The 27,931-nt window shown below is 40.7% G+C and overlaps 1 protein-coding gene across 5 annotated transcripts in view; it reads left to right on the forward strand.

Annotated features, from left to right (window-relative positions):
• The window catches only part of LOC119935599 (hedgehog interacting protein), a 100,230-nt gene that overhangs the window by 56,080 nt on the left and 16,219 nt on the right, over positions 1-27,931 (forward strand). For 3 of the 5 annotated variants that reach the window (XM_038755009.1, XM_038755008.1, XM_038755007.1), the window contains exons 5-11: positions 2,180-2,331; positions 3,365-3,538; positions 5,051-5,194; positions 9,191-9,312; positions 11,964-12,087; positions 13,029-13,159; positions 17,054-17,135. In XM_038755009.1, coding sequence (XP_038610937.1) covers positions 2,180-2,331; positions 3,365-3,538; positions 5,051-5,194; positions 9,191-9,312; positions 11,964-12,087; positions 13,029-13,159; positions 17,054-17,135 — 929 coding nt within the window. Of the gene's footprint in view, positions 1-2,179; positions 2,332-3,364; positions 3,539-5,050; positions 5,195-9,190; positions 9,313-11,963; positions 12,088-12,721; positions 12,795-13,028; positions 13,201-17,053; positions 17,136-27,931 lie in introns of those variants that run through there. The other 2 variants (XR_005453394.1, XM_038755010.1) reach the window with 2 other exon arrangements.

Consider the following 27,931-nt stretch of genomic DNA (forward strand, 5'->3'; position numbering starts at 1 on the left):
AGAAGCTGCAGTCAATCACATGAATCCAGTGGTATTTATTGAGTGCTTACTGTGTGCAAAGCTGTGTAATAAGCGCTTGGGAGAGTACAATATAACAGAGTTAATAGATTCCCAAATATTGCCACCGAAAGGGTGGGAAAGTAGTGATTGTTGTGGTTCAACAACCTTTCAGAAAAGTAGGGGAAGTAAAATGCAACTTTTACCTTGTAGGCCCCACACCTAAAGAATCTATCAAAGATATTTTGGTTGGCAGACTGACTTTCCTCTAAAATGAAATTTGACATTACAACCCAGCTACTAACGCCGGTGGAAAAAGCTATGAGGTTGTTGTTTGGTGGGGAAAAACAAAAAAAAACACCTGGTTTTTAAAAAAAGGCAATTTCAGATTAATCCTGAAAAAAATAATCCTAAAAATTCCCCTATCAACAATAGTTCATTGATAAATCATAATCTCTCTGTGGGCTTCTTTTACCAGTGAGGATATTTTTTTCTCATTTGTTAACATAAAAATTAACTATATTGAATCGTGGTTTCTTTTTAGAATTGAAGAAGACCTTTTATATTTCAAGATTATTTGCCGCTTTTTCTCATTATTTTGACATTATATTAGAGTTTTAATTTTGCCTCTTAATTTGAAAAAGCAAGAAAAAATTGTTTCCTTAGCTGGAAAAACCTTATGTTAACAGCGTCTCCGAAAACTGCCATGTTGATCTGAGTGGAAACTCAAATCTTCTGTCTACTGACTACGTAGAACTGAAAAACTTTCCCATGCTGCCCTAATGGCATGCTGCATTCTAGGAGAAAAGACAAGGGGGTATTTCAGTTTTTGTGCAGTGCGATCCTGTGAAAAGGGCTCTGTGCAACTCAGAGGAGTCCAGGGACCTATTCCCAGCTCTGAAACTGACTCAATGAGAGGCCTCTGACTATTCACCTAAACTCAATGCACCTAAATTTGCCTGTTTGTAAAAGGAGGATTAAAATCATTTGTCTTCGCCCTCACCAGGGTATTGAGATTTTTAATCAGGTAATGGTTGCAGAGAGTTTGGAAAGTAAATGTTATAACAACGCAAAGGGTGACCCTACTGGCTCTCAATTTTTACGTCGTTGAAAGTAGAGCCAGTACTAATATTGCAATGTTTGGATTGATTGTTCATCTGTCGGGATACCTGTTATTTAAAGGCCTAGATTGAGATGATTCATTTGAACACTGAATGCTGGACAGTTAAGATACAGTAGAATAATCAGGGTGAGGGTATTTTTAGGCACTTGATCATTATTATAGAAATGTTCCAAGGTTGCCGTGTGAACAAGATGAATATAAAGTGTGTGTTTCATCTCTGAAAAGTCCAATGAAAATTATACACCGAGTTGACAGAGTTGAAAATGGACTCAAAATTTTTTTTTCAATTTCAGAATATGCTGATATGTGCAGCGTTAGGGAAACATTCTGTACGTTCGCTGCCTAATGTACGTAGCATTAACCTTTGTGGTTCATGTAATAACAAAAGAAAGTTGTCTCAAGATTTTCTGTTTTTATTTAAAAAGTTCTTCAGAGAGAGCAGACCACATATTAAACTAGGCTTTCTACACGGGGAGAGACTCAAGGCTGCTTATTACCTACAGTAAGCTTAGCTATGATGAACAGACCACCATCGTTGTGACAACTGATGTAGATGCCTCCAGGGTAAAACAAAGGTTTACATATTACACAAGCAATTTAACTGTTTTCTAAACATATTGCCAAGACAGTGGGAGTTGGCAGCCCACACCGTTTTTTAGGTTTTGGGTACTTGGATTAGAAACGACTGCTGATTATGGGCCCTTTATTTGTCTCCAGCGAACTACAAGCAACCTAGTAACCCAGCAAAGAATTCTTCACAGCACTTAAACTTGTCTTCATGGCTTCCCGAAGATTACATACACAAATCACTCCACAAAAGTGGTGTAAGAGCCTTGCGCATAGATAACCACACAAGACAATTGTCTTCTTCCAACTCCTAAAGAGTTACAAAGTGAAACGTTTTATAATCCTTTTTGTGCAGTAGTCAAGGAAGAAAAGAAAAGAGTTTGGGCAAAGATTATCCAGAAGAAAGAAAGAGACTTTTTTTGGGTTCCAGCGGAAACACAATAAAGAACATAATTAACTTCACAATTCTTTGTGTTTTTCATTTGACTGCAGGGAGGAGATGAAAGAGGACTGCTAAGCCTTGCATTCCATCCCAATTACAAGAAAAATGGAAAGCTCTATGTCTCTTATACCACCAACCAAGAACGGTGGGCCATGGGTCCTCACGACCACATTCTCAGGGTTGTGGAATACACAGTCTCCAGGTATTGTTAAAAATGCTACAGCTTTAATGTCAAAACTTCTCATTCTCATTTTGCGGCCTCCAAAAGAGAAAAGCAAAGTAGTTGTAGAGCTTCTGCTTCCAGCATATTTTCCAGTAGAAGCAGTTCATCCATGGCTTTAAATAGATAGCAGAAGCTGAAAAAACTTTAAAAGATTTTTCCTAAATACAATCTTTTAAGATTGTTGGCTTTTATACGATTTAGAATATCTCAAAACTTATGTAAATGCGGCATAATTTCAGATCAAGCATTTGCTCGATATTTCCTGAATTGTTCTTCTGGGATTAGCATCGAAAAGCTAAGGGCATGTCTGTGTGAGGCACTTTACTAGGCACTATTCAGAGTGAGTTACCAAACGTGGTCCCAACACTTTTGGAGCAATTAGACCTTCAGAGGGAGCCTATCAACAGGGATATAGAAAAGACAGAGCAAACACTGAACAAGAGCCAAGTGAACTTGGATCTTTTCACTCAACAAGTGAACAACATTGAGCCTGCCTTATTAGTCTTAGCCCCGGTCCCAGACACCATCCTGCCACTCCCTCTCCGATCCCATGCACATTGTGGTCTAGCGATAGTTTGCTTTTCTCTTGTTCTGAAAGTATGAAAAGAAAAAAAAAAGTCCCAACGGGATTGACAGTGGTGGCTGCTTCCACTACCCAGTGGCCGGCAGGCTTTCCCAGTGGGGAGAGGTGGGTGACAGCCCCATTGGCAAGTGGTCTTTCCAGGTGTGTGTGTGTGTGTGTGTGTGTGTGTGTGTGTGTGTGTATGCATGTATATAAAAGTTGGGCCACTGTTCCAAAACAACCATTCCAGGACTTTCCTATACTGGAGCTGTGGTCCAACCAGTTCTGGCTTACATCCAGCTCCTCTAACTATGGGAAGGAACTGGACTGAATCTGAACAAGCTGAGTGGGGAGAGCATCCTGTGAGGTGGCGAGTAAACGAATGTTGTAGGAATTTCATTAACTCAACCAGATTTACAAATGTGGGTCTTGCTTCTTTCCCCGATGCAGAAAAAATCCCCATCAAGTTGATATGAGAACAGCAAGAGTGTTTCTTGAAGTAGCAGAACTACACAGAAAACATCTAGGAGGACAACTGCTCTTTGGTCCAGATGGTTTCTTATACATTTTTCTTGGAGATGGAATGATCACATTAGATGATATGGAGGAGATGGATGGTTTAAGGTACAAAAAAATAATCAATGCTCAGGCTCTTTTAATAACCAGTTTTCTTATCCTAATTTTAATGCAGCAGAGTGTACTGACCTTTTGAAGCCTGAATTTCAGGCAAGTGTTAATCTAGCAAGCTATCTGGAAAAATCCAAGGTAAAAAAATCACTTTGGCTGTAATTATCAGGATATTTTCAGGCAAAATAATACTCGGAGTGAAATAGCCAAATAAATGAGCAAAAGATGGAGCCCATTGGCATTAGCTATCATTTTCTAGCATTGTCCCAATTTTACATCCAGCTCTTTGGGTGAACCACTCTGAGCTTTGGGCTCCATCTATAAGATGAAAGTAATCCTTGTTTCTATTGTGAAATTCTTCAAATGTCAGTGTATGAAAGGGACAATAGAAAAAGGTGCCCCTGTTATTATTTTGGGTAGTTATGATGATCAAATACAGTCTATTCTAGACAATAAATTCATTTTCCTCCTCATGAATCAGGAGAGTGATATCACAATAGATTCAGATGATATCCCAAAGTAAAGATGTTTCTTCCTCAAAAAAAAAAAAAGGTCACATCTACCTATAGAAACCAGTGTGTTCGAGACATGACCTGCTCAAGGAAGGGGAGGTATTGAATTCTCCCCCTGCAATCTTACACTCTTGCCCCATAGTCACTGGTTAGATAAACAAGGGAAAAAAGCAAGTTAATATTGGCCTCTACCATCTCCGCTTCCATTTTTTGGGCTGGTGCTGTTCCTCCCTCTTTCAAGAATAGCTGTACTTAGTTGTAGTGATTGAAGAAGAGCTGATGCATTCAGATAAATCATTTCATCTTATCAGTACAAGAAGTATGAGCCAAAGAATATATGGTATTAGGATCTCAGTAGCAATGTATGACAGAGTGTATTCCAAGACTGTGAGCCCGTTGTTGGGTAGGGACCGTCTCTATACGTTGACAACTTGTACTTTCCAAGTGCTTAGTACAGTGCTCTGCACACAGTAAGCGCTCAGTAAATACGATTGAATGAATGAGTGAATTGAGATGGTACAATTCTAGAAGTTCTAATGAGGGAGATGTGAGAAAATTCCTTCCCCCATTTTCATTTTCATACTAAACCTTGCATCTCTTGACTAATTGGTGCAAACATCTCTTGCAATAGTATTTCAAATATTGAAATAATAATTGGTCATGATCAGTGGGCTTTTTTCCCTATGTAATGTTTTCCAAAATGTTCACCTCCGTAATCAGATTTTAGCCCAGAAAGTTACACATATACTCACAAAAGAGCAAATTACAATAAAATAAATTGTTTTTTCATGTTTTCTGCAGATATCTAAAACTTGAATTTTTAAAACATATTATTTTAATAATGGACATTTTAATTTTGGCATATTAATAATTTAACCTCCAAGTGCAATAATTTAGTAGGCTGCTTCCCCCCGGAACCCACCGTGCAATACATTTAGTTAAAATATATCAGCTGGAACCACTTTAAATCAATTTCATTGTCCTCCAACTTTCTCAGTGATTTTACAGGTTCAGTGTTGCGGCTGGAGGTTGATACTGACATGTGCAATGTGCCTTATTCCATACCGAGAAGCAACCCACACTTTAACAGCACGAATCAACCACCTGAAGTTTTTGCTCACGGGCTCCACAACCCAGGCAGGTAAGAAAATGGACTTGTTTAATCTTTTCTCTCTCTAATTTTCAGTGCCCATCAGGGAGATTGGCCTTGGTCAATAGCTGCTTACTGCGGCACTCTGCACCTGTGGGCTCTTTGTGGGGGTGGTGAATGTAGCAGCCGCAGAAAGTCGTAGTAGTAGTAATAGTATTTAAGCACGTACTGTGTGCAGAGCACTATATAAATCCTGGGAAGAAACTCACAGATGGGATTTAAACATGGTCCCTTTTCCTCTGTGCTTTTGCTTTTTGACTCATTTACTGAAGTCAAGGAAATGGTATAGGTCTCTAGGCTGGGATGTCTCCATTAATCATTAGTATTTATTTTCAGCTTTGATGAATTTGGCCAGGTCTTCTCTCTAGAAATGAAAGTTCCTCTATTACATTTTTCAAAACATATTAATGCATTTGGTTGTGGAAATAAGTAAGTTTTTATTGTATATCAAACACTGTGCTATGTGCTTGGGTAGATAGAAATAGAAGAGATCAGAATGCAGGGCTGAGAGGCCAGTGACTTGTTAGTTGCCATCTCAGAAAGAGGCCTACCAGTTTCAGAAGCCCAACCACTATTAATCTGAAGCTGGAACTGTTGACATTGGCTCTGTACAGTTCATGGGAATGTCATAACAATAATTAGAGTTAGCACCCTTTTGGGAAGGATGGGCTTCGAGACCAGGGGGCTGTTTAGCTTTGGTTATTTAAAGCAACATTACAACATATTTCCTTCTTGAAGGGAGGGCGGTCCCCCTTAGTAGTTACACTGGGAGAGTCCACCAAGGTGGGGAGGAGAAGAAAGCAATTATGTTCCCTTTTCTTTGTTCCCTTTTTGGAGGGGAAGAGGGTATTTATTAAGTACTTATTCTGAGCCAAGCACTTTGCTGAGCACAGGAGTAGGTATGATATAATCAGGTCTAAGTTGAGCCTTGCCTGATTTGAAGCTGCCGGGAAGGTCACGAGAGGATCTCCAGAATCACTTTAAAGGTCTAAGAAGAACTAAAAGCAGATGGAGTACGAGGATGGAAGAAATGTGGATCTGAGGTGATTCTAAAATCTGGTTAAGATTCTAAACCCATTCTAAATTTTCATTCACATCTGCACGGGGCATTCCCAAGATTTGTGAGCACTTTCTCCGATTGAATCATTAAACCTTACGATATTCCTGGGATATTTTTAGAGGGATTAAAAAATAATTACTAAAGAATGTGTTGAGGAGAGAATTTGACCTATGCTGGTTTCCCTCCTGCATAACTTGATTATGTTATTGGTAACTTCAAATTAAATATTTTATTCATTCCAGGACAATATTGATATTAAGTATTAAGAAAAATTTCAAACGGTTTAACAAAAATAAATTATAGAGTTCAGAAAACTCAGTGTCAACGCCGGCCCCATTAAAGGGAAGATTAATTAATATTTCCCAACATTCAAAACTTTTGAGAGGGGGAATATAAACCCCAAAAGACAAATCATGATTTTTTTGTGGGGGGCAGGGAGGGATCAAGGAAAGGAGCAATTGGATGAAATCAGATAGATACTATATATTATAATCCTAAAGATCATTCTGCAGACTTTACACTGGAAACTATCCAATATACACACTTCAGCATGGTAATCGTTTAGTGACAGTGTACATAAGAAGTCTTTTGAGCTGTGCCACTTTGCCTGCTGTGAGACTTGGAGCAAGTCACTTAACCTCTCTAAACCTCAGTTTCCTCATCTGTAAAATGGGGACACACCTGCTGTCCATACCTCTCAGATTGCAAGACCCATGTGGGACTGTTTTGATCTGATTGTCTTGTACCTCCCTCAGTGCTTAACATGGTGATTGACCCATAGTAAGCCCTCAATAAATATGCAGTTAAACCTACTATTCACACTTTATCCCATGCTGTCATCAACATGGTCCCCAGGCTCAATAAATACATAATAATTGAAACTATTAGTCACGCTTTATCCCATGCTGTCATCTACATGCTCCCCTGGCTATCAACTCCTATACAATCCTGCCTTTCCCTCTCCTCCTTAACACTGTCAGTCAGTGTTGCCTATTGAGTGCTTACTATGTAAATTCTGCCTCTTCCAAGGTTCTTTGCAGTATATCAGCCTCTTTCCTGGGTTGCAGTAAAAGGCCTTGCATTACCTCTTCAGGAACAATTTGTTATTTTCCCTAGTTGGATGCAGGCTCAGTCAGGAAAAAGATATAGACTACAGACTTGAGTCTGGGTCATTTTAGAGGATGATTACCTAAATTACTAAATTACCCTATTTAATTTTACTCCGCCATTCCTCCATAAATAATCACGATACCTCAGATTTTAGATTCAAGTCAAAAAGGGATTTGACTCTGGAATCTGATCGATAGTTTTGCTTACTCCAGCCTAATGCCGAGAGACATAATCACTCAGAAGCCCACCACTATGGACTGACCGCTCGTCAGCCGTCCCCTGAAACCCACCCTAGCCACACATTTTTCTTTGCAAAGTGTTTCTCCGGGGCCAGCTCTCCCTCCAACTTGGCCTATCTTCTTTTCCTATGCTCCCACCACCTCCTTATGCTACTTGCAGTGCTCCAGCTGAAACAAGAGAGCCTGGGTCGATCTCCCTTTCTCCATTTCTCCTTCCCATCCACGTTTCTGCAGTAGTCTTTCTATTTCTCCTCTCTTACATCCTCCCTCTTTCCCAACTCTTCCTCTGGCTGGAACTCACCTGCCTGCTGGTTCTGGGGAACTGGAATTCATTCAGTCAGTCAGTCAGTCAGTCGTATTTATCGAGCGCTTACTGTGTGCAGAGCACTGTACTAAGCGCTTATCCAATCCCACCCAATAAAGGAGCCTGCCGCTGCTCTTTCTCCATTTTATGTTCAACCACCTCCAATTAACTAACTTCAGCTGCTGCTATGGTTGGATCCTTTGTACATTTTACCTCTTATGAGTCATCTCTGCACATTCCATTCCATCCTGGCAGAAAAACACCAAGGTCAGGGCGGCTTGGGAACAGACCACCACTGTCCCTTCCCTTTTCTGTTCCTGTCCCATCCCTGCAGTTTTGGGGGTTTAATTGGAACAATAAAAAGTGAAGTTGGAATAGGTGGGATGAGGTGGGTTTTTTTAAGAGTTTGTGCAGGTCTGTTTGGAGAAGTGAGGCCAGTGTCAAGGAGGGTGATTGGGGATTGGGAGGAAGAAGTCTGAGGTTTTTGAAGTGTAGGGAAGTGGCAGCAGAAGAGATTTCAAAGAACTGTAAAAAGGGTGAGGGAGTAGGATTGGCTGGCAGGGAGGAAGAATTGGACAGGTAGGAGTTGAGTCAGTGGAGTGTGGGTGACCAAATGGGGAAAATATGGAGAGACATCATATGTGTCTGTATCATTACTAAGAAACCCATCCTGCAGTCGTGGAATTCATCCAGATAGTCTACTTGAATACCAGTGGATATGTTGATGCAAAATAAATGAAAAAGGGTTTATTCATTCATTGTCGTATTTATTGAGCGCTTACTGTGTGCAGAGCACTGTACTGAGCGCTTGGGAAGTACAAGTTGGTTTATTCTGGAGGTTGAGTGGAACCGTTACTTTTAAAATCGAAAATGCAAATTCTAAAGGTGGCAATCTAAGCAAACGTGTACAATTTGGGGAGGAGTAGTATTACATTTCTTTTTGAAGTCATGCTTCAAAAAAAAAAAAGCCTAGAAATTTCAGGTGTGTTTCATTTTTTATGGTCTGCCATCTGCCAGAGGAGCAGCATCAGATGTAGTTGATTGATATTTAGTGAATGGTAACACTCGGCATTGTTCAGAACATACACGTGGCGTGGATCTTCTATTTGTAATTCTCTTCTGCACAAAACACAGTGGATGTTCAGTTACTGTTGGTGATGGGTTGTCTCGTTACTGGGTCTTTTCTATCAAACAGATACTATATTGCCTTCTCCAGTTAGGTTGAACTTTAGCATATATAAAAATTAATATCTCATTTATCATTTGTTATTTAGATGTGCAGTGGATCGCCACCCCACAGATGTAAATATTAATTTAACTATACTTTGCTCAGATTCAAATGGAAAGAATAGATCATCAGCCAGAATCCTACAAATCATAAAGGGGAAAGATTATGGTAAGCACAATACAACTTGATTTTTTTTATAAAGAATATGGAATGAAAATGAAAATGAAATCCAGCCAAACGGTCCTATGGGAAAAAAAGGAAATAGTAAGCCTGATTCAACTCATGAGCAGGAGTAAATTGCTCACATTTTGAAAGTCCAATAAGCCCCACAAGCCCCTAGGCTACCATTTTGTGTACTGGAAAAGGTAATTAACTAAATGATACCCTAGAGGCAGAAGAGAGATAATGGACCTGAACAATTTACTCCTTGGGTGCCAGTAAGCTTATCTGTTTAGAACAAGATGAGAGATGTTTTAACATTTTATACAAAGAAATATTGAAAGTACTATCATTCACAAGAAAATTCTTATAATATGGAATGCAAGTTGAGACAAATATGAAGTATAAGTGGGAAGTTTTATGATCAAAGCACCTTCCATCAAGCAGTGATGCAACTGCATTGAATATGTTTAATTTTGAAAAATTATTTAATGTGACTTGTGTAATCACGGCGTGCCTAAATTATGGCAGTGGTACCAACTCGATAGAATTGCATTTAATGTAAGGAGTAAATACTAAAGTTGCTGAAGCATTTAGGTAGCATTAAAATGGCCAGGATCGTTTTTCTAGAAAAAAATTCAGTCCATATCTCCATGCTCCTCAAAAACCTCTAAATCTTGCATCAAAAAAAAAAAATACAACACCTCCTTACCATTGGTTTTAAGGCATTCAATCACCTCTTCCCCCTTCTATCTTATTTTGCTGATATCCTACTACAACTTGTAAAGTCAGTGTCATTTATCTCGCTGTTGATCCCTCGCCCATGTCCTCCCTTTGGCCTCACACTCCCTCCCCCTTCATATCTGACAGACTACTACTCTCCCCAGCTTCAAAGCCTTCTTCAAATCCCATCTCTTTTAAGAAAGGCTTTCCCTGACTAAATCTCATTTCCCTACTTGCCCTTCCTTCTGCATCACTTATGCACTGATACACTTATACCCCCAAAGCACTTGATATTCACCCCACTCTCAGCCCTATAACACTGTTCTAGATGTTAAGCTCTTTGTGGACAGGGCTCATGTCTACCAACTCCATTGTATTACACTCTCCCAAGTGCTTAACTGCTATAAGTACCGTTGATTGACGGATTGTATGTGACAGGGTAGAAATGAAGCACCCTGTTGAGTTTGCAAAGACTAAAAGAAAAGTTTTTTACTGTCTGAAATATTACCCTTGAGCCTAATTCTTACCTTTGTGAGGTGTCTTAAGTCCTAGATTCATACCTTATGGAGGTGGACAGAACACCCTCCCATCTCTGTCACAGAGCAGAGAGATACTGTTCTCAAGAAGCAACATCCAGGGAATAGCCAGGGATGTGATTAAGTTTAAAGGAGTGCCACAAGCTACAATTTTAAAGGACAACACAATGTTAAAATGAATCAAGGCTTTTAGACTAATTCATTTTAGCCTCTACTTACCCTCTTGCAAGAACGTAGAGGGGTTCCACAGGCTCTTGTGAAAGGCTGGTCATTGGAAAAGCGCAATTGTTCATATTTTCCATATTTCGTGCACCGTGTGTGTGTTGAACTGGGAAATAATGCGTGAAACGATTCACTCAGCTTTAGTGGAATTTTAACTGAATCTAGAAATCTCTTTAAGAAACACATTTCTATTTAATGAACTTCATCCAAGCTTGTCAATATTAACAGCCGTGCTAAGGAAGGCTCTGTTACCACATTTCCCTTGATAATGTCACACAGTAATGAGACACACAGTTAGGAAAGTCCACTCTAATCCCAGTTTGCAAGAATAGCAGAATTTCTATAGACGTGATCCCTTAAAATGAAGGAATGATGGTAAAACTTCACTCAGAAATGATCGGGTTGGACACAGTCCATGTCCCACATGGGACTCACAGTCTTAACCCCCATTTTATAGATGAGATAAATGAGGAACAGAGAAGTTAAGTGACTTGACCAAGGCCACACAGCAGACAGGTGGCAGTGTCAGGATTAGAACCCAGATCCTCTGACTCTCAGGCCCACGCTCTTTCCATTGCACCACACTGCTTCTACAGTCTAAGCCTACCTGTAATTTATTTAAGTACCTGCCTCCCCCACTAGAGTGTAAACTCCTCAAGGGCAGGGATCACATGTAATAACTGTATTGTACTCTCCCAAGTTTTTAGGGCTGTTCTCTGCACAAAGTGTTCAATCAATACTACTGAGTGCTTGATTGATTTAGGCAGACATAGGTGGTCTTCTCATCTTGGAATTCTGCCTACAATTACCTCCGATTAATCACAGATCTCCCTATCTTCAAAGGCCTCTTTCTCCAGACTTAAGCACTAACTCATGTAAATATCCCCTTTTCCTCTTTCCTCCTAGCTGTAAATCACTTCGATGTCTGCCTCCCGACCGCAGTAGAATATATGCTCCTTGAGGGCTGGGATCATATGTAGAAACTCTGTTCTAAGTGTAGTTCTTGGCACACAGTAGGCAATCAGTGAATACCGCAATTGATTATTTGTTTGATTTTAGTTTTGGTCTTGCAAAAGACAATTATAGCATAGTTGATGATTTTCCTTCCTCTATAATCATTATTTTTAGTTCATAAAATGACATTTCATTTGATCTAATACTATGATAGTTTCTTTTTAGAAAGTGAACCTTCACTTTTAGAATTCAAGCCATTCAGTAATGGACCTTTAGTCGGTGGATTTGTATACCGAGGCTGCCAGTCTGAAAGACTTTATGGAAGTTACGTGTTTGGAGACCGTAATGGGTAAGTCCCCTGAAATTACAATTTATGATTTTAAAAAAATATATATTGGATAACATCCATTGACTAGGATTCAAGGTTATTCTAATAACCATTTCCTGATTTTTAGCAATAGAGGACACAAATTTACTTTGTAGCCCCCAAGGTACTAAAAGTTACTCTTTGGAAATTTTCAGTCTGAGTGGGAATCTCTTGTTATGGTGCCTGAAAGAGTAGATTCATGCCTTCGTCCATACTTTTGGTAAATGGGATTCCCTTAGAATGATCAAAATTGGAGTGTTCAGTTCCTGAATGTTTTGCATGAACAGTGAAGTGGGGTTTTTTTTTGCCAGATTAAAGATTTCACGTAGTGTCTTTGCCAGTTTATTGGGACGCTGGGCAACCGAACTCAGTTTGTGTCTGCAAGGACGGATGTTGACAGCATTCTTTGAAAGTTTAATTTTGTTTTCATTCTAAGCAAGTCACAGTTTTGCGGATGATAGGAGACGCTCTGTTTGGAAGCCAAATTGAACCCCCTGTTTCCCTTTTCACGGGCCTACAGGCACACTGCAAAGCTGATAGGCTTGATCTCTGGAAAGAACTAGAGAGGTATACTGATCCCATTGCTCTTCCCCCTGCCCTTCTCTCTGATTAATAGAGCAGCATGGAATCTAGTCCTGGAGAGGAAGTGTCATGCTCTGGATGAAGGGGAGGGCTTTACCCAAATTCAGGTACTCGTAGCGCCCCCTCACCCCCCCGAGAAAAGTATATTTTTAAATATTTTCATTCCACATTGGAATTTCAGTATTCAGGGTTCATGCAAGGTTGGGGTTGTTGTATCTTTCCCCTCAGAGATCAGCATATATAGCACACAGTCTGTTGATTAAAATTGTAATTCTTACTAGTCTATACTTTGTTTTCTATGCAAACGCAATAAAAAGTTATTTGGTGTGTTTCTCTTGCAGAAATTTTTTAACTCTCCAACAGAGTCCTGTAACCAAGCAGTGGCAAGAGAAACCACTCTGTCTTGGCAGCAGTGCTTCCTGTAGAGGATTCTTTTCAGGTCACATATTAGGATTTGGAGAAGATGAATTAGGTATTGTACAAATACTCATATTGAATTGCTACCTCTCTTTTTACTCCTCATGTTCTAATATGGCTAGTCGAAGAGGAGTGTCAGATAATCTCCTCCCATTTCACCTTTGACAAATTAACTCTTGGAGCAGAGAACAATATAGCCTTTGCTTGCTGTAGAGACACTAGATGGTCATATCGAGGCTTCTGTTTCAGGATGGATTCACACTTTTAATTTCCAAGTAGTCCGTCTGCAATGCAGCTGTTTCTCGAACAGGGTGGGCGTATGTCCTAGAAAGAGGGAAAACATTTGAGGTTAGAAAATGGTGTGCCTATGAGGGGTTGGCTGGGAGAGGGGGTAGAGGGTATGACAGCAGGTTTCTAGGCATATTCAGCCACCCAGGGATAGAGGGCTTTCCTATCAAGAGGAGATAGAAGCAGTATTAGCGAGGCAGTGAGCACACAAATGTGTGTGATCAGCTTTTAGATTTGTAGCGAAGGGATCTAAAAACTTTCACAAAACCCTTAAAAGTGGTTGGAGGCTGTGCTCAGCATCCTTTCAAAGGCATTGTTATCTCCAACAGTGCTCTGTAAACAGGATGGCTCAAATACAGTAGAGTTAAGTGCTCAGGATAGTCTCTGGCACTTAGTAAGCACTTAACAAATGCCCTTTAAAAAACATGATTGATCACCTAGAACAACCACTTCCTAACAAGATAGGGATATCCTTCCCATCGCCAAAGCTGAATTATCCCCAAAAAGCCTCACATGCTAATTTGCAACACACCATTAGAGCGTTCAAGAGCATATCAACCCTCCTATAGACATGGAAAATACAGAGGTACGCATTAGGTGTCTCTTTTCCCTGGCTAAGTAACATAGTAGAAGCATTTATGCCCACTTAGTATGATGCCCTGTACTAGGAGCTTGAGCAATACGGAATAATGAAGTGACATTTTCCTTGCCCACAAAAAGAGGCAGTCTGGCCTTGTGGAAAGAGCAGGGAGCTGGGAGTTAGAGAGCCTGGGTGATCAATCAATCAATTGTATTTATTGAGCACTTACTGTATGCAGAGCATTGTACTAAGCGCTTGGGTGAGTTCAATATAACTATTTAACAGAGTTGGTAGACACATTCCCTGCCCACAGTGAATATACAGTTTAGAGAGGGACAAAGACATTAATATAAATAAATTAGGGATATGTACATACATGAGAAACAGCGTGGCTCAGTGGAAAGAGCATGGGCTTTGGAGTCAGAGGTCAAGGGTTCAAATCCCGGCTCCACCAATTGTCCGCTGTATGACTTTGGGCAAGTCACTTAACTTCTCTGTGCCTCAGTTACCTCATCTGTAAAATGGGGATTAAGAGTGTGATCCCCACTTGGGACAACCTGATCACCTTGTATCCCCCCCAGCGCTTAGAACAGTTCTTTGCACATAGCGCTTAACAAATGCCATCATTATTATTATTATTATGCTGAGGAGGTGCAGGGGTGAATAAGGGAGCAAATCAGGTGACACAGAAGAGAGTGGGAGAAGAGGAAATGAAGGCTTAGTCAGGGAAGGCTTCTTGGAGGAGATATGCCTTCAGTAAGGCTTTGAAGGTGGGGAAAGTAATTATCTGTCGGCTATGAAGAGGGAGGGTATTCTAGGCCAGAAGCAGGATGTGGGCGAGAGCTTGGCAGTGAGATTCATTCAATCGTATTTATTGAACACTTACTGTGTGCAGAGCACTGTACTAAGCGCTTGGGAAGTACAGATTGGCAACATGTAGAGACAGTCCCGATCCAACCACGGGCTCACAGTCTAAAAGAGCTCAATGTACAGTGAGTAGATTGGCATTAGAGGAGTGAAGTGTGCTGGCTGGGTAGGAGAGCAGTGAGGTGAGGTAGGAGTGGGCAAGGTGATTTGAGTGCTTTAAGGCTGATAGTAAAAAGTTTCGTTTGATACAAAGGTGGATGGACAATCAGTGGAGGCCCTTGAGGAGTGGACAAACATGGACTGAACGTTTTTGCAGACATATGATCCAGGCAGCAGAGTGAAGTATGGCCTGGAGTGAGGAAAGTCAGGAAGCAGGGAGGTTATCAAGGACACTGATGCAGTAGCCAAAGCAGGTTAGCATAAGTGCTTGAAATTACACGGAAGCAGTTTGGATGGATAGGAAAGGGTAGATGTTTAGCGAGGTTGTGAAGGTTGAATTAATAGGATTTAGTTATAGATTTAATACATGGGTTGAATGCGAGAGATCAGTTGAGGAGACCACCAAGGTTACGGGCTTGTGAGATAGGAAGGATGGTAGTGCTGTCTACAATGACAGGAAAACCAAGTAGAGGACAGGGTTTGGGTGGGAAGATAAGAAGTTCTCTTTTGGACATGTTACTTTTGAGGTGATGGCAGGACATCCAAGTAGAGATGTCTTGAAGGCAGGAGGAAGTGTGAAACTGCATTGAGGGAAAGAGATCAGGGCTAGAGATGGTAGATTTAAGAACCATCTTGGCAGCTGTGATCTTGGGCAGGTCACTTAACTTCAGTGTGCCTCATTTTCCTCCTCTGTAAAATTGGGATTCAATACCCGTTCTCTCTTCCACTTAGACTGTGAGCCCCATTAGGGACAGGGACTGTATCCAACCTGATTGTCTTGTACCTACTGCAGCTCTTAGTGAAATGCTTGGTACATAGAGACAACTGAGGGAATATTTCCCAGATCTTTCTTCCCTTACTTTACATCTTTTCAGACACACCCAAAAAGGTACAGGTTTGAGATTGATGCAATCCTGCCTCACAGAAATCCTACCTGCCCTGTACAGCTAGACTATCTTATGGGGAAAAAAAACTTTTGAAGGCATAGGCAGATATCAAAATTTTCTTTCTTAGAATAGGCACCAGTAATGAGTGATTTCTATCCATATCTATCCAACTCTACTTCTATTTCTTAGCTCCACACACTTCGCTCTTCTGGTGCCAACCTACTCTTTGTTCCGTGATCTCATCTTCCTCATTCATTCAGTCGTATTCTCACTGCCGACTGTCACCCACGTCCTGCCTCTGGCCTGGAATGCCGTCCCCTTTATATCCAACAGATGATCACTCTCCCCATCCTCAAAGCTTTATTGTAGGCACATCTCCTCCAAGAGGCCTTCCATGAGTAAGCCCTCATTTCTTCTACCCTCACTCCCTTCTGCATCGCCCTAATTTGCTCCCTCTACTCACCACCCCCTCCAGTCCCACAGCACTGATGTACATATCTGTAATTTATTTATATTAATGTCTGTCTCCTCCTCTAAACTGTAAACTCATGGGCAGGGAATGTGTCTACCAACTCTTTTGTAATGTACTTTCCCAAGTGATTAGTACAATGCTCTGCATGCAGTGCTCAATAAATATGATTGATTGAACTGTGGAGTGTCTGTAATGGGATTCTGTCTTTCACATCTCCATCCCAGACCCTATGCATACATTACTACTGCTGTGCCACAGCCATGTCAGTATGAGCAGAAGCGTTGATGCCAAATTGACAGCCCTAAAGTAAAATAAAATGGATTTACTTAGTTTTTTAGGTCTAAAATAGAAAATACCAGTCTGGAGAAACACATAGAAGAGATTTGGAAAGAAAGGCTAGAATCCGGGAGAGCCAGCTAGATTTATGGATCGTTTATAAATCATGTGATCCAGGAAGCAATTTAATTTTCATGGTCAAGCAGCTTCCCCATTTTACTTCCTGTAACCAGTTGAAATTTCCAGATAATAATGGTAATAATAATGTACTATTATACTCACAGTCTGGCAGTGAGTATAAGAATTAGAACTTGTGAAGTTTTTTTTAATAAGAATTTTTGCAAGTGTAACTGCAGAGTATGGGACCACAGTTGATAATATTCTGATTTCTAACTCAACTTCGTTTATTTTCTCCTACAGGTGAGGTTTACATCTTATCAAGCAGTAAAAGTATGACCCAGCCTCACAATGGAAAACTGTATAAGATTTTTGATCCTAAAAGGTAAGCATTTTTCATATGTATTTGAGTCCGCCAAAAGCAACCATGTTTTAGTTATGTCAAATTAATCACAAGGAAATTAACTGAAATGAGCGATAAAGGTAAGCATTCACTGACAGACTCTACAACCTCTGTTGCAAAGAGGATAAGTTTATTAACTTTAGGCAGTTTTATTGTGATCTCCACATTGTCAGGTAACCAGCTCTTTCATTGGCTAAATGTGTGGCCTCCACTCTAGCATTGTCAGTTTCAGTTTTTCAATTCATAAAAATAATTGTTTACTTCACAGATAAGTGGTAATGATAGTTAATGTAGTAGAGGTCAAAGGTCTTTGAACTTGTGGATTGAAAGGTGCCGTGGCCTAAGGGAAAGAGCATGGGTTTGGGAGTCAAGGGAAGAGGGTTCTAATCTCAAATCTGCCACTTGCCTGCTGTGTGACCCTGGGCAAGTCACTTTACTTCTCTGTGTCTCAGTTTTTTCACTCTGTAAAGTTGGGACTCAATACCTGTTCTCCCTCCTTCTTAAACTGTGATGTCCTATGTGGGACAATGATGATGTCTGACCTGATTATCTACCCCAGCACGTAGAATAGTGCCTCACACATGAAAAGCATTTAACAAATACCATCATCATCATGATAATGATGTAAAATCCAAGATTCCCTGCTGTTATTTACCGTCAGGACAAAACCTAATGGGCTAAATTAATCTCGGTGTACCCGTAACAGAGTGACAAGTGTTATTTTAAGGTCTTTTGCACAGTGCTATATAGATCTGACCATATTTTTGAAATGGTTCTGAGTTCTGGGACACCTCATAGAACTTAACCAATATTTCCCTAAGGAATTTGATTATAATCCCTTCCCCTCCCCTGGAAGAGCAGCCTTTTTTTAATCTTGGAATTATGTCACATGTCACCCCTATGAGTCACACATGCTTTCTGCATTGATTTATCAGAGCCAATTTTATCATCCAATGCTGGAAGATACTAGTCCAATTTCTGAGTCAAGACAGTAAATGATATCAGAAAAGAAAAAGTGCAAGTTCTTGTTAAACCCATAAACAAGTTTTCCCTTGTGAAGAGTAATTCCAGGGAAGCGAGTAGTTTTCTGACTAGAGGAGCTGAAGCAGTCTAAGTGAATAATGAATCTGTCTTTCTTCTGTCTTTAACACCTTCTTTCCTATGGAAACAGATATGTCCCCATATAAATACTAGGTTGCTTCAATAAAATACACACCCTCTTGGTAATTACTACCCCTAGCACTTAAGCTATTATCTTGAGTTTACATTCACTGTGTACCCAATGAATTAATCAGCTGAGATTTATTGAGCACTTACTGAATGCACAGCACTGTATTAAGCACTTGGGAGGGTACGGTACAATAGAGGCAGAAGACAGGATCCCTACCCTCAAGGAATTTACAATCGAAATGAAATAAATTACAGATAGGGTAAGCGGCTGAGTATAACGATAGGTTCACTAAGGAGGTGGGGTGAGTTTCAAAGTGCTCAGTGGGTACAGTCCCAAGTTCATAGGCGAAATAGAGACTAGCTTGGGGAGATGGGGGAAGGCTTCTAAGAGAAACTATGGTTTTAGTAGGGCTTTGAAGGTGGGGATTGTGGTGGCCTGATGGGTGTAAAGAGGAAGGTAGTACCACACCAGAGGGATTATGTGAGGAAGGGGTTGATGAGAAGATTGAGGAGGATCAGTGAGTAGGTTGGCGTTAGAGAAGTAAAGTATAAGGATTAGATTATAGTGGGAGATCAGTTATATATGGCAGGAGCGGGAGAACTGGTTTGGTGCCTCAAAGCCAGTGATAAGGAGTTTCTGTTTGATGTGGAAATAGATGGGCCCACTCAGGAAAAGTAGGCGCATACCGTGGTTACTTTATTTACTAATGATTGGAAAAGGAGTTTTCTCTTTGGGACTAGAGACAAAAATTCAGATAATTGATGACCACCAACTTCGTGGTAAAAGAATCAGAAATAAACATATAATTGTATATAATGCATAAATTACAGGCAAATGCTAATGATAATAATTTCTGATGAACTAATTAAAAAATGGATGTTGCTTCTTCAGGCTCTTAGGCAACTGAACATTGAGTGTCCGCTTTAATGGTATTAATACTTTTCCCTTCTCTCTCCGTGACCTCCTCCCCTCATGCTTGCTCTCTTCATTTGAATTGTTTAGTCTTGGTTTGAGTTTTGGTGAATTTTACACCTTAAATCCATTATTAGGATCTAATTACTGAGGCTGCCTTACGTGACCTTGGCTTTTGTGTTTCGTGACCTTGGCTAGTAGGGTGGTCTCCAAATGACATACCTGAGAGGCCAGACCTCCCATTACTGTGCTTCTGCTTAGTTATTTCATGTGGGGGGCAAGGGTGAAGATTTGTGTTTGGTTTCAGGGGAGAAGAAATTAGAGTCTTAAAGACACTGTCCTTGGGCATAGGCATAAATTAAAAATTCAGCTGATTGTGGCAAAGCAACCACTTTTCCATAAACATTTGGTGAGAAACCCATGCTGTTTTGATATGGGCACCAAAGTTTATTATTGTAGTATTTCTCCTCAGATGAGTTGAAGTTATATAAGCAGACACTTCAGCATGTGAACAATGTTACATTTGAAACACTAGCTAATTGGTTGAGCATAGTAGCATTCAGGTGCTATGCTTCAGACTTGCATCTTTTTCAAAAGCTTTCGAGAAGTTTTAACACAATGCTTATTTGCAGAACCAGCTAATGTGATTCTAAATAATTATCTCCTCATAGGAAAATCTAGTCACAACGAACTCTGCGTTTAAAGAGGGATTCTAGATTTGCTCACGGTTTCATACATATCAACCATATCAAATACTATGCTCTGTAGGGCATATAGTAGGACTAATATCCTTGCTGACTTTGTGATTTATGTCCATTTCTGCATCAGCATGATAGATGCTAGCAGCCGCTTACTGGGATCTCACAGTGGTATTCAGCTAAAGACTGGCCACCGAGTTGCCAACTTGCCAAATTTCCAGTCATGTGAACAGTTTTATATGGCTACCAATGGGTTGCACTGGGATGTGTGACCTTTGGGTATTTGCTATTCACCCCACCCTCAACCCCACAGTACTGATGCAAATACCCATAAAGTAAATATTATAAATTATATATATTCATGTGTCTCCCCAGCGTGGCTCAGTGGAAAGAGCCCGGGCTTGGGAGTCAGAGGTCGTGGGTTCTAATCCGGCTCCGCCACTTATCAGCTGTGTGACTTCACTTCTGTGCCTCAGTTACCTCATCTGTAAAATGAGGATGAAGACTGTGAGCCCCATGTGGGACAAAGTGATTACCTTGTATCTCCCCCAGCACTTAAAACAGTGCTTGGCACCTAGTAAGCGCTTAACAAATGCCACAGTTATTATTAAACTTTAAGCTCGATGAGGGTAGGGAATGTCTCTACCAACACTGTTACATCATACTCTCCCAAGTGCTTAATACAGTGCTCTGCACGCACAGTGCTCAGTAAATACCTTTGATCATACCAAATCAACTGAATTGGATGTCCAGATCAGAGAGCACTGGGCCATTTATACCCACGGGTTGGAGCATTGAATAAGGAAATGAATGGTCTATTATGTAATTTAAATGCTACTTTACTGGGAAAACTGAGAAACAAGGCAAAGTAATTGATCCAAGGTCACTTGGGGGTTAACAGGCCACCAGGGAATGCTCAGTCCTTCCAATTTCCCTCTGAGATTTTTCTAGCCAAAGCCTGCCAAAAGAGATTACTACCCCAAAGCCGTTTGGGCATTTTCCTGATGGCCAGACTTCTGATTTGACCTTGTTGCCAGAGAGGAGATGGAGAGGAGGATAGAATGTGACTTAGACGATGAGCCCCCTCTGCTTGACATGTAGTGAACACTTCACAAATATCACAATTATTACAGTGAGAGCAGCCTCATATCTATCCCTTCCAAAGGAAGCTTTATCTGTCTAGCCTACTGGTTGGAGGAAACCTGATCATGTTGGTCAGTGTAGGGAAGAATCTACCTGAACATCAATCCTGCTTCATGCAGACTGGAACACCCTAACCTTGCCAGTTTAGGGTTTTCTCTATTTCATATGCAGAGGCCAGTCGAAGCAGAACAGTGCACCCAAATCATCATCCCATGGCATCAAAGGAGGGATATGGGCTAACTCAGAACCAACAGTAACCTCCAGGAGCTCTACCTCTGGTGCTTCTTTGGTCTAGTAAGCCTGGGAGGACAATTTAACCTAAAATATATATGGAAATCTCTCTATACCCTGAACCTAAAAGGAGATCATTGATTTCTAGCACCTTGTGCTGTGAGCCTGTATTCATAAAATTGCTAGTTTGGTAGCTGGCTTTGGGAGAGGATCCAGTTATATGTTGCCAACTTGTACTTCCCAAGCGCTTAGTACAGTGCTCTGCGCACAGTAAGCGCTCAATAAATACGATTGATGATGATGATGATCCAGTCAATGCTAGTGGATAAAGCTTGGCGTAAGTAATCTGGTTACTAAACTCCACTCTGCTGCCGATAGATTGTGTGGCCCTAGGCGAAGCTCGTAATTTCTTTATTTACTGAGCTCTTCTGAAGAAAGCAACTCTACAAATCGCAGGTGGCATTATAATCATTAGTAGTTTAATTCCAAACCTTTAAGGGTTACAGTTGACCATTTCCCTTACCTTTCAGGTTATGATGGCTTGCTGCTGCTAATAATAATAAGATTTGTTAACTGCCTACCACGTGCCAAGCATTGTACAAAAAGCGGGGTTAGATACAAGATAATCAGGTCCCACGTGGAGCTCACAGTCTGAGGGAGAACAGATATGAATGAATCCCTGTTTTGAAGGTGAGGGAACTGAGGCACAGAGGAGTTAAGTGACTTCCCCAAGGTTGCACCCAGGCCCTCTGATTGCCAAACTTGTACTCTTTCCACTAGGCCACTCTGCTTCTAAATGTCTCCGGTGCTAATAATGTATGATTTCAGGATGTTCATTTTGATCCTTATGTGATATTTTGGGATTCACTTCCAAATTAAGTACACATTCTAGGTAGTCCCTGCAGGCAGGTTGGTAAGGGTATTTAATTCAGCAGCAGAAAGACAACTCCAGGGGATTTTTACACAAATGGTCTGAAGATTTCATCAGTTGTTGGCAACTATAATTGATTTTTTTGCCTTAGGTAGACCCAAGTGGGAAAAATAACTTCACTTCGTCTGAACTATTCCCAGTGCTATTTCTTGAAAGTATTTAAAGAGCAACATTATTTTAAATCATAACTGTAGCATGTCAGTACATCGGGTGTTATCTCTGTTACCTACTCATAATGCCAAAACCATTCCTAAAAGAGGCCTATGAATTAATAATCTTTGCAAAATCTAGACTTGAGTGTTTCCTTTTTCAGAACTTATTTACCCCCACAAAGTCTTTCCTAACCCCTTTAGGAAGAGTCTTTTTTCCTCTCATTTAATCAGTCCACTACTGCATTTTTTTTTTAAATCTTCATCTTACTGTTTGTAATAATGGCTACGAAAGAGACTTCGGTTGTTTATCGCTTTATAAGGGAAAACAGTTCAGTTTATCTTTCGCTTTTATTCTGAAGTCAGCGAATCCCTCTTCCAGCCTACAGAGTCATACATAATAGAGCAGCTTTAGCCCAATAAGCCAGTCTTTTCCCAATTCACAGTCAAAGTTTTATGCAAGTGGCCCCCCTCAGTTGATAAATTCCCACAGTGCCTGTTGACCCAGCTGCCAAGTGCTCATGGAGCAGGTGTTGTTTTCACGACCACCCTGACAGTAATACAAACTGTTTAGCAGTTCCATTGACCTCTTAACTATTAACATCGAGATGCAGGCCCCACTGGGAGCTAGTTTTCAAACATGACAGAATTTCTTAGGATTAGAGGTCATGAGCAAGACTCTGCTTGAATGTATTTATTCAGTGTTACGAATTAAAAACCTCGAAACCAAATAGCATTTTTTGTGCACCATTACCTGGCATCTAACATCCTTTATTGATCAAATATATGTTTATAATGAAGAGAGCAAATCATAAAAAAGTGAAGCATTTTACAGTCATAACCTGATGTGAAAAACACTGCAAAGGCAGGATGTTTCACACGTCTGTGAATAGGGTGATATGATCTTTTGGTGAAAATGTACCGTACATACCCGTGGGCATTTGTATGGAGCTGTTGCTCCAATCGGTTGTATTTATTGGGCACTTACTGTGTGCAGAGTACTGTATTAAGTGTTTATTATATAACAATATAACAGATACATTCCGTCCCGCATCAAGCTTACAGTCTAGAGGGGGAGACAGACACCAATATAAATAAGTTACGGATCACTCCGTCTCTGTACCTCAGGATCCTTGACTGCAAAATGGAGATCAGTACCTTTGCTCCCTCGTACTTAGACTGTGAGCCCCATATGGGATCTGATGACCTTTTGTCTAACCCAGTGCTTAGATGGCATAGTAAACCATAGGAGAAGCAGGCTCAGTGGAAGGAGCATGGGCTTTGGAGTCAGAGGTCATGAGTTCAAATCCCGGCTCTGCCAATTGTCAGCTGTGTGACTTTGGGCAAGTCACATAACTTCTCTGTGCCTCAGTTACCTCAACTGTAAAATGGGGATTAATACTGTGAGCCCCCTGTGGGACAACCTGATTACCATGTAACCTCCCCCGTGCTTAGAACAGTGCTTTGCACATAGTAAGCACTTAATAAATGCCATCATTATTATTATTATTATAAACGCATAACAAGTACTCTAAAAATACTTAAAAATAGCAATGATTTCAAAGTACATTGTATACATTACATAAGGCTATATCTATGAGGAAATACTAGATTAAAGATTTCTGAGGGCAGATTTTATTCCTTTGCAATGTGATATAGTCATTCATTCAATCGTATTTATTCAGTGCTTACTGTGTGCAGAGCACTGTACTAAGCACTTGGGAAGTACAAGTCGGCAATATATAGAGACGGTCTCTACCCAACAACGGGCTCACAGTATATGACCCCAGCAGTCCAAGGGTAAAACCTGTTTTGTGGGCTCAAGTTCTTTAAAATCATCTCATTAGTTTTAAAATCTCCTATAGTAAATATACAATTCATTCCAAATGGCAAATTGTGAGTTGTTGTCAAAATGTGTTTAATAAAGATGGAATGAAGTGCAGGGTGGCATAACCTCAGTGTGAATTCAGTGCTCCTGGAATAAAGTCTATTAGTGTCTACTTGAAAACAGACCAAATAACCACATTATGAAGAACCCTACATTATTCCCCCTTGTCCCCCCTCCATCCCCCCATCTTACCTCCTTCCCTTCCCCACAGCACCTGTATATATGTATATATGTTTGTACATATTTATTACTCTATTTATCTTGTACATATCTATTCTATTTATTTTATTTTGTTAGTATGTTTGGTTTTGTTCTCTGTCTCCCCCTTCTAGACTGTGAGCCCGCTGTTGGGTAGGGACTGTCTCTATGTGTTGCCGACTTGTACTTCCCAAGCACTTAGTACAGTGCTCTGCACACAGTAAGTGCTCAATAAATACGACTGATTGATTGATTCCTTCTGTTGTTATTAATGAAATCTAGTTCTATCAATCAGTTGTATGTATTAAGCGCTTACTATATGCAGAGCACTGTACTAAGAACTTGGGAGAGTACAACAGAATTAGCAGACACTTCCCTGCTTGCAGTCTATTATTTATTAATATGACTAAGTAATTTATAATATGTAATTTTAAGTAATGTACATAGGTGCTGTGGGTTGGGGGTGGGTGTCCAAGGGACATGGATTGAAGTTTACAGATGACGCAGAAGGGAGAGCGAGCCAGGGAAAATAGGGCTTAATTGGGGAAGGCCCCTTGGAGGAGATTTGACCTTGGTAATGCTTTGACGGTGGAAAGAGTAGTGGTCCCGAGTATATGTAGGGGAAGGATGTGGAAAAAGGGTCGGAAGCAAGGTAGACGAGTGGATGGGCAGTCATTGGAGGTTCTTGAGGAGTTGGGTGACATGAACTGAACGTTCTTGTTGACAAATGATTTATGCAGCAGAGTGGAGTGTGGACTGGAGTGGAGAGAGACAGGAGGTCAGCGAGAAGGCAGATGCAGAAGTCAAGCTGGGGTAGGATAAGTGCTTGGATCAGCAGGGTAGCAGTTTGGCTGGAGAGGAAAGGGCAGATTTCTATTACATTTATATCTCCGGAAAATATAACAGAACCCAGAACATCAAAAATCCTGCGGAATTGCGTCTGAATGTGGATTTTATTTCTATAAGCACCATAATGTGTGTTAGTAACCAAAATCATGTCACTGCACTTAAGAAAAAAATATAAAAGGTGGAATCATTCAATAATAATAATATAGTATTTGTTAAGCACTTACTTTGTGCCAAGCACTGTTCTAAGCACTAGGGGAGGTACAAGGTAATTAGGTTGTCCCACGTGGGTCTCACAGCCTTAATCCCCATTTTACAGATGAGGGAACTAAGGCACAGAGAAGTTAAGTGATTTGCCCAAAGTCACACAGCTGACAAGGGTAGGGACTGTCTCTATATGTTGCCAACTTGTACTTCCCAAGCGCTTAGTACAGTGCTCTGCACACAGTAAGCGCTCAATAAATACGATTGATGATGATGATGTGGCAGAGCCGGGATTCGAACTCATGATCTCTGACTCCCAAGCCCGTGCTCTTTCCCCTGAGCCACGCTGCTTCAAGACACATAAATATCCAATTTTTGCAGATAGACTGTAAGACAGAGAGACTTTAATTTGAGGAAATAGTTTCTTACAGTTGATATTGAGAACAAATTGATCTGTATTCATCTGCATTTTGAACAGAAAAGATGCTAAACTGTAAAAGCAGTAACCCATTCAGCTTATTCAGAATATAATTCACAGACACATCTGTGCCCACAACATAGTAAGCCCTTAACAAATACCATAAAAAAAATCTCAAGTATCGGACCTGGTTTTGAGTCTTTTTAACCCCATTTGCAGGCCTGCGTGGGATAAGCCAGACTGGAAGATCTGCCCATAAAGTTTTGTGGCCAAAAGCAGTAGCTTGGTATCCAGAAACCCATGGTAGCACTAGCCCCTTGTGACCTCCCTGGAGTTGATCCTTGGGACTCCTAAGGTGAACTTCAAAGCCCTTCAAAATATGTGAGACATAAACTCAGTAGTAGAACACAGGATGATGAAAGTGTTGAATTTCGTGACTGAAAATTATTTAAAATTGGTTTTATGAACAAACATGTATTGTCATATGCTTCCCTTCAACTGCCACCTTTATGTGGATGATTCCCAAATCTACATCTCTCTCCTTCTCTGCAGTTTCATATTTTCTCCTGCCTTCAGGACACCTCTATTTGGATATCTTGCCGACACTTCAAACTTAATATGTCCAAAGCAGAAGTCCTCATCTTCCCATGCAAACACTGTCCTCCCCATGATTTTCCCATCACAATAGCACCATCATCCTCCCTGTCTCACAAACCTCTATTATTGGCATTATCCTCAACTCATCTCTCTTATTCAACACCAATATTCATTTCGTGGCTCAGTGGGAAGAGCACGGGCTTTGGAATCAGCGGTCATGGGTTCAAATCCCGGCTCCGCCAACTGTCAGCCGTGTGACTTTGGGCAAGTCACTTAACTTCTCTGTGCCTCAGTTACCTCATCTGTAAAATAGGGATTAAAACTGTGAGCCCCCCATGGGACAACCTGATCACCTTGTAACCTCCCCAGCGCTTAGAACAGTGCTTTGCACATAGTAAGCGCTTAGCAAATACCATCATTATTATCTGTCACCACATCCTTGTCAGTTCTACCTTCTCAACATCATTAAAATCTGCCCCTTCCACTCCATTCAAACTGCTACTCCGCTGATCCAGGCACTTATTGTATCCCGTCTTAACTATTGCATTAGCCTCCTTGCTGACCTCCTTGTGTCCTACCTCTCCCCACTCCAGTCCTTATGTTACTCTTCTGCCCGGATCATTTTACTACAAAACCTTTCAATCCATGTTTCCCCACTCCTCAGGAACCTCCAGTGTTTGCCCATCCACCTCTGCATCAAACAGAAACTCCTTATGATCGGTAAAAGCACTCAGTCACCTGGCCCCAGCCTATCTTACCTCACTGATTTCCTACTAAATCCCAGCCCGCACGCTTCATTCCTCCACCATCAATCTGCCAACTATACCTCGGATCTCGTCTGTCTCAGTTCCCACCTCTTGCCTTCATCCTGCCTCCGACCTGGAACTCCCCGGTTACTTTTTTCAGGTTAATAACCAGACGACATGTCACTGGTGAAATCGTGTAACTCAAAGCGAAAAAATAAAGGGCAGTGAAAATTAAAATAAATCAATGAAAGGGAGGTATTTAAACATTTCTCCCAATTTTAATTGCTGTTTTCTAAGACTCTTTTGTGGGTGATCCTAATTAGAACACTTGCCCACTTGGTTTCAATTATTTTTATGTCCTGTATAGATAAGCAGTCTATTGAATGTTTCAATACTCTGTTTTTATAGAGAGAATTCTAGGGAGCTGATTGGCACAACTCTGCTTTGGCTTTCAGCCCAGAACACAGTAAGCGTAATGGAGCAGGTTGCCATTGGAAGTCACTGTGTTTCTGGGCCCGTGCTCTGAATTATTTATCTCAATTAGAAGTTTCAGCATTACAATATTCAATAAATTCATTCTTTTTGGATAAACTGAATCAGACTCAATACTACTGGGTCTTGTTTTAGTTCAATTGAATATATTTGA

This window comes from Tachyglossus aculeatus, chromosome 12 (genome assembly GCF_015852505.1).
Source record: "Tachyglossus aculeatus isolate mTacAcu1 chromosome 12, mTacAcu1.pri, whole genome shotgun sequence".
Taxonomy (NCBI): Eukaryota; Metazoa; Chordata; class Mammalia; order Monotremata; family Tachyglossidae; genus Tachyglossus; species Tachyglossus aculeatus.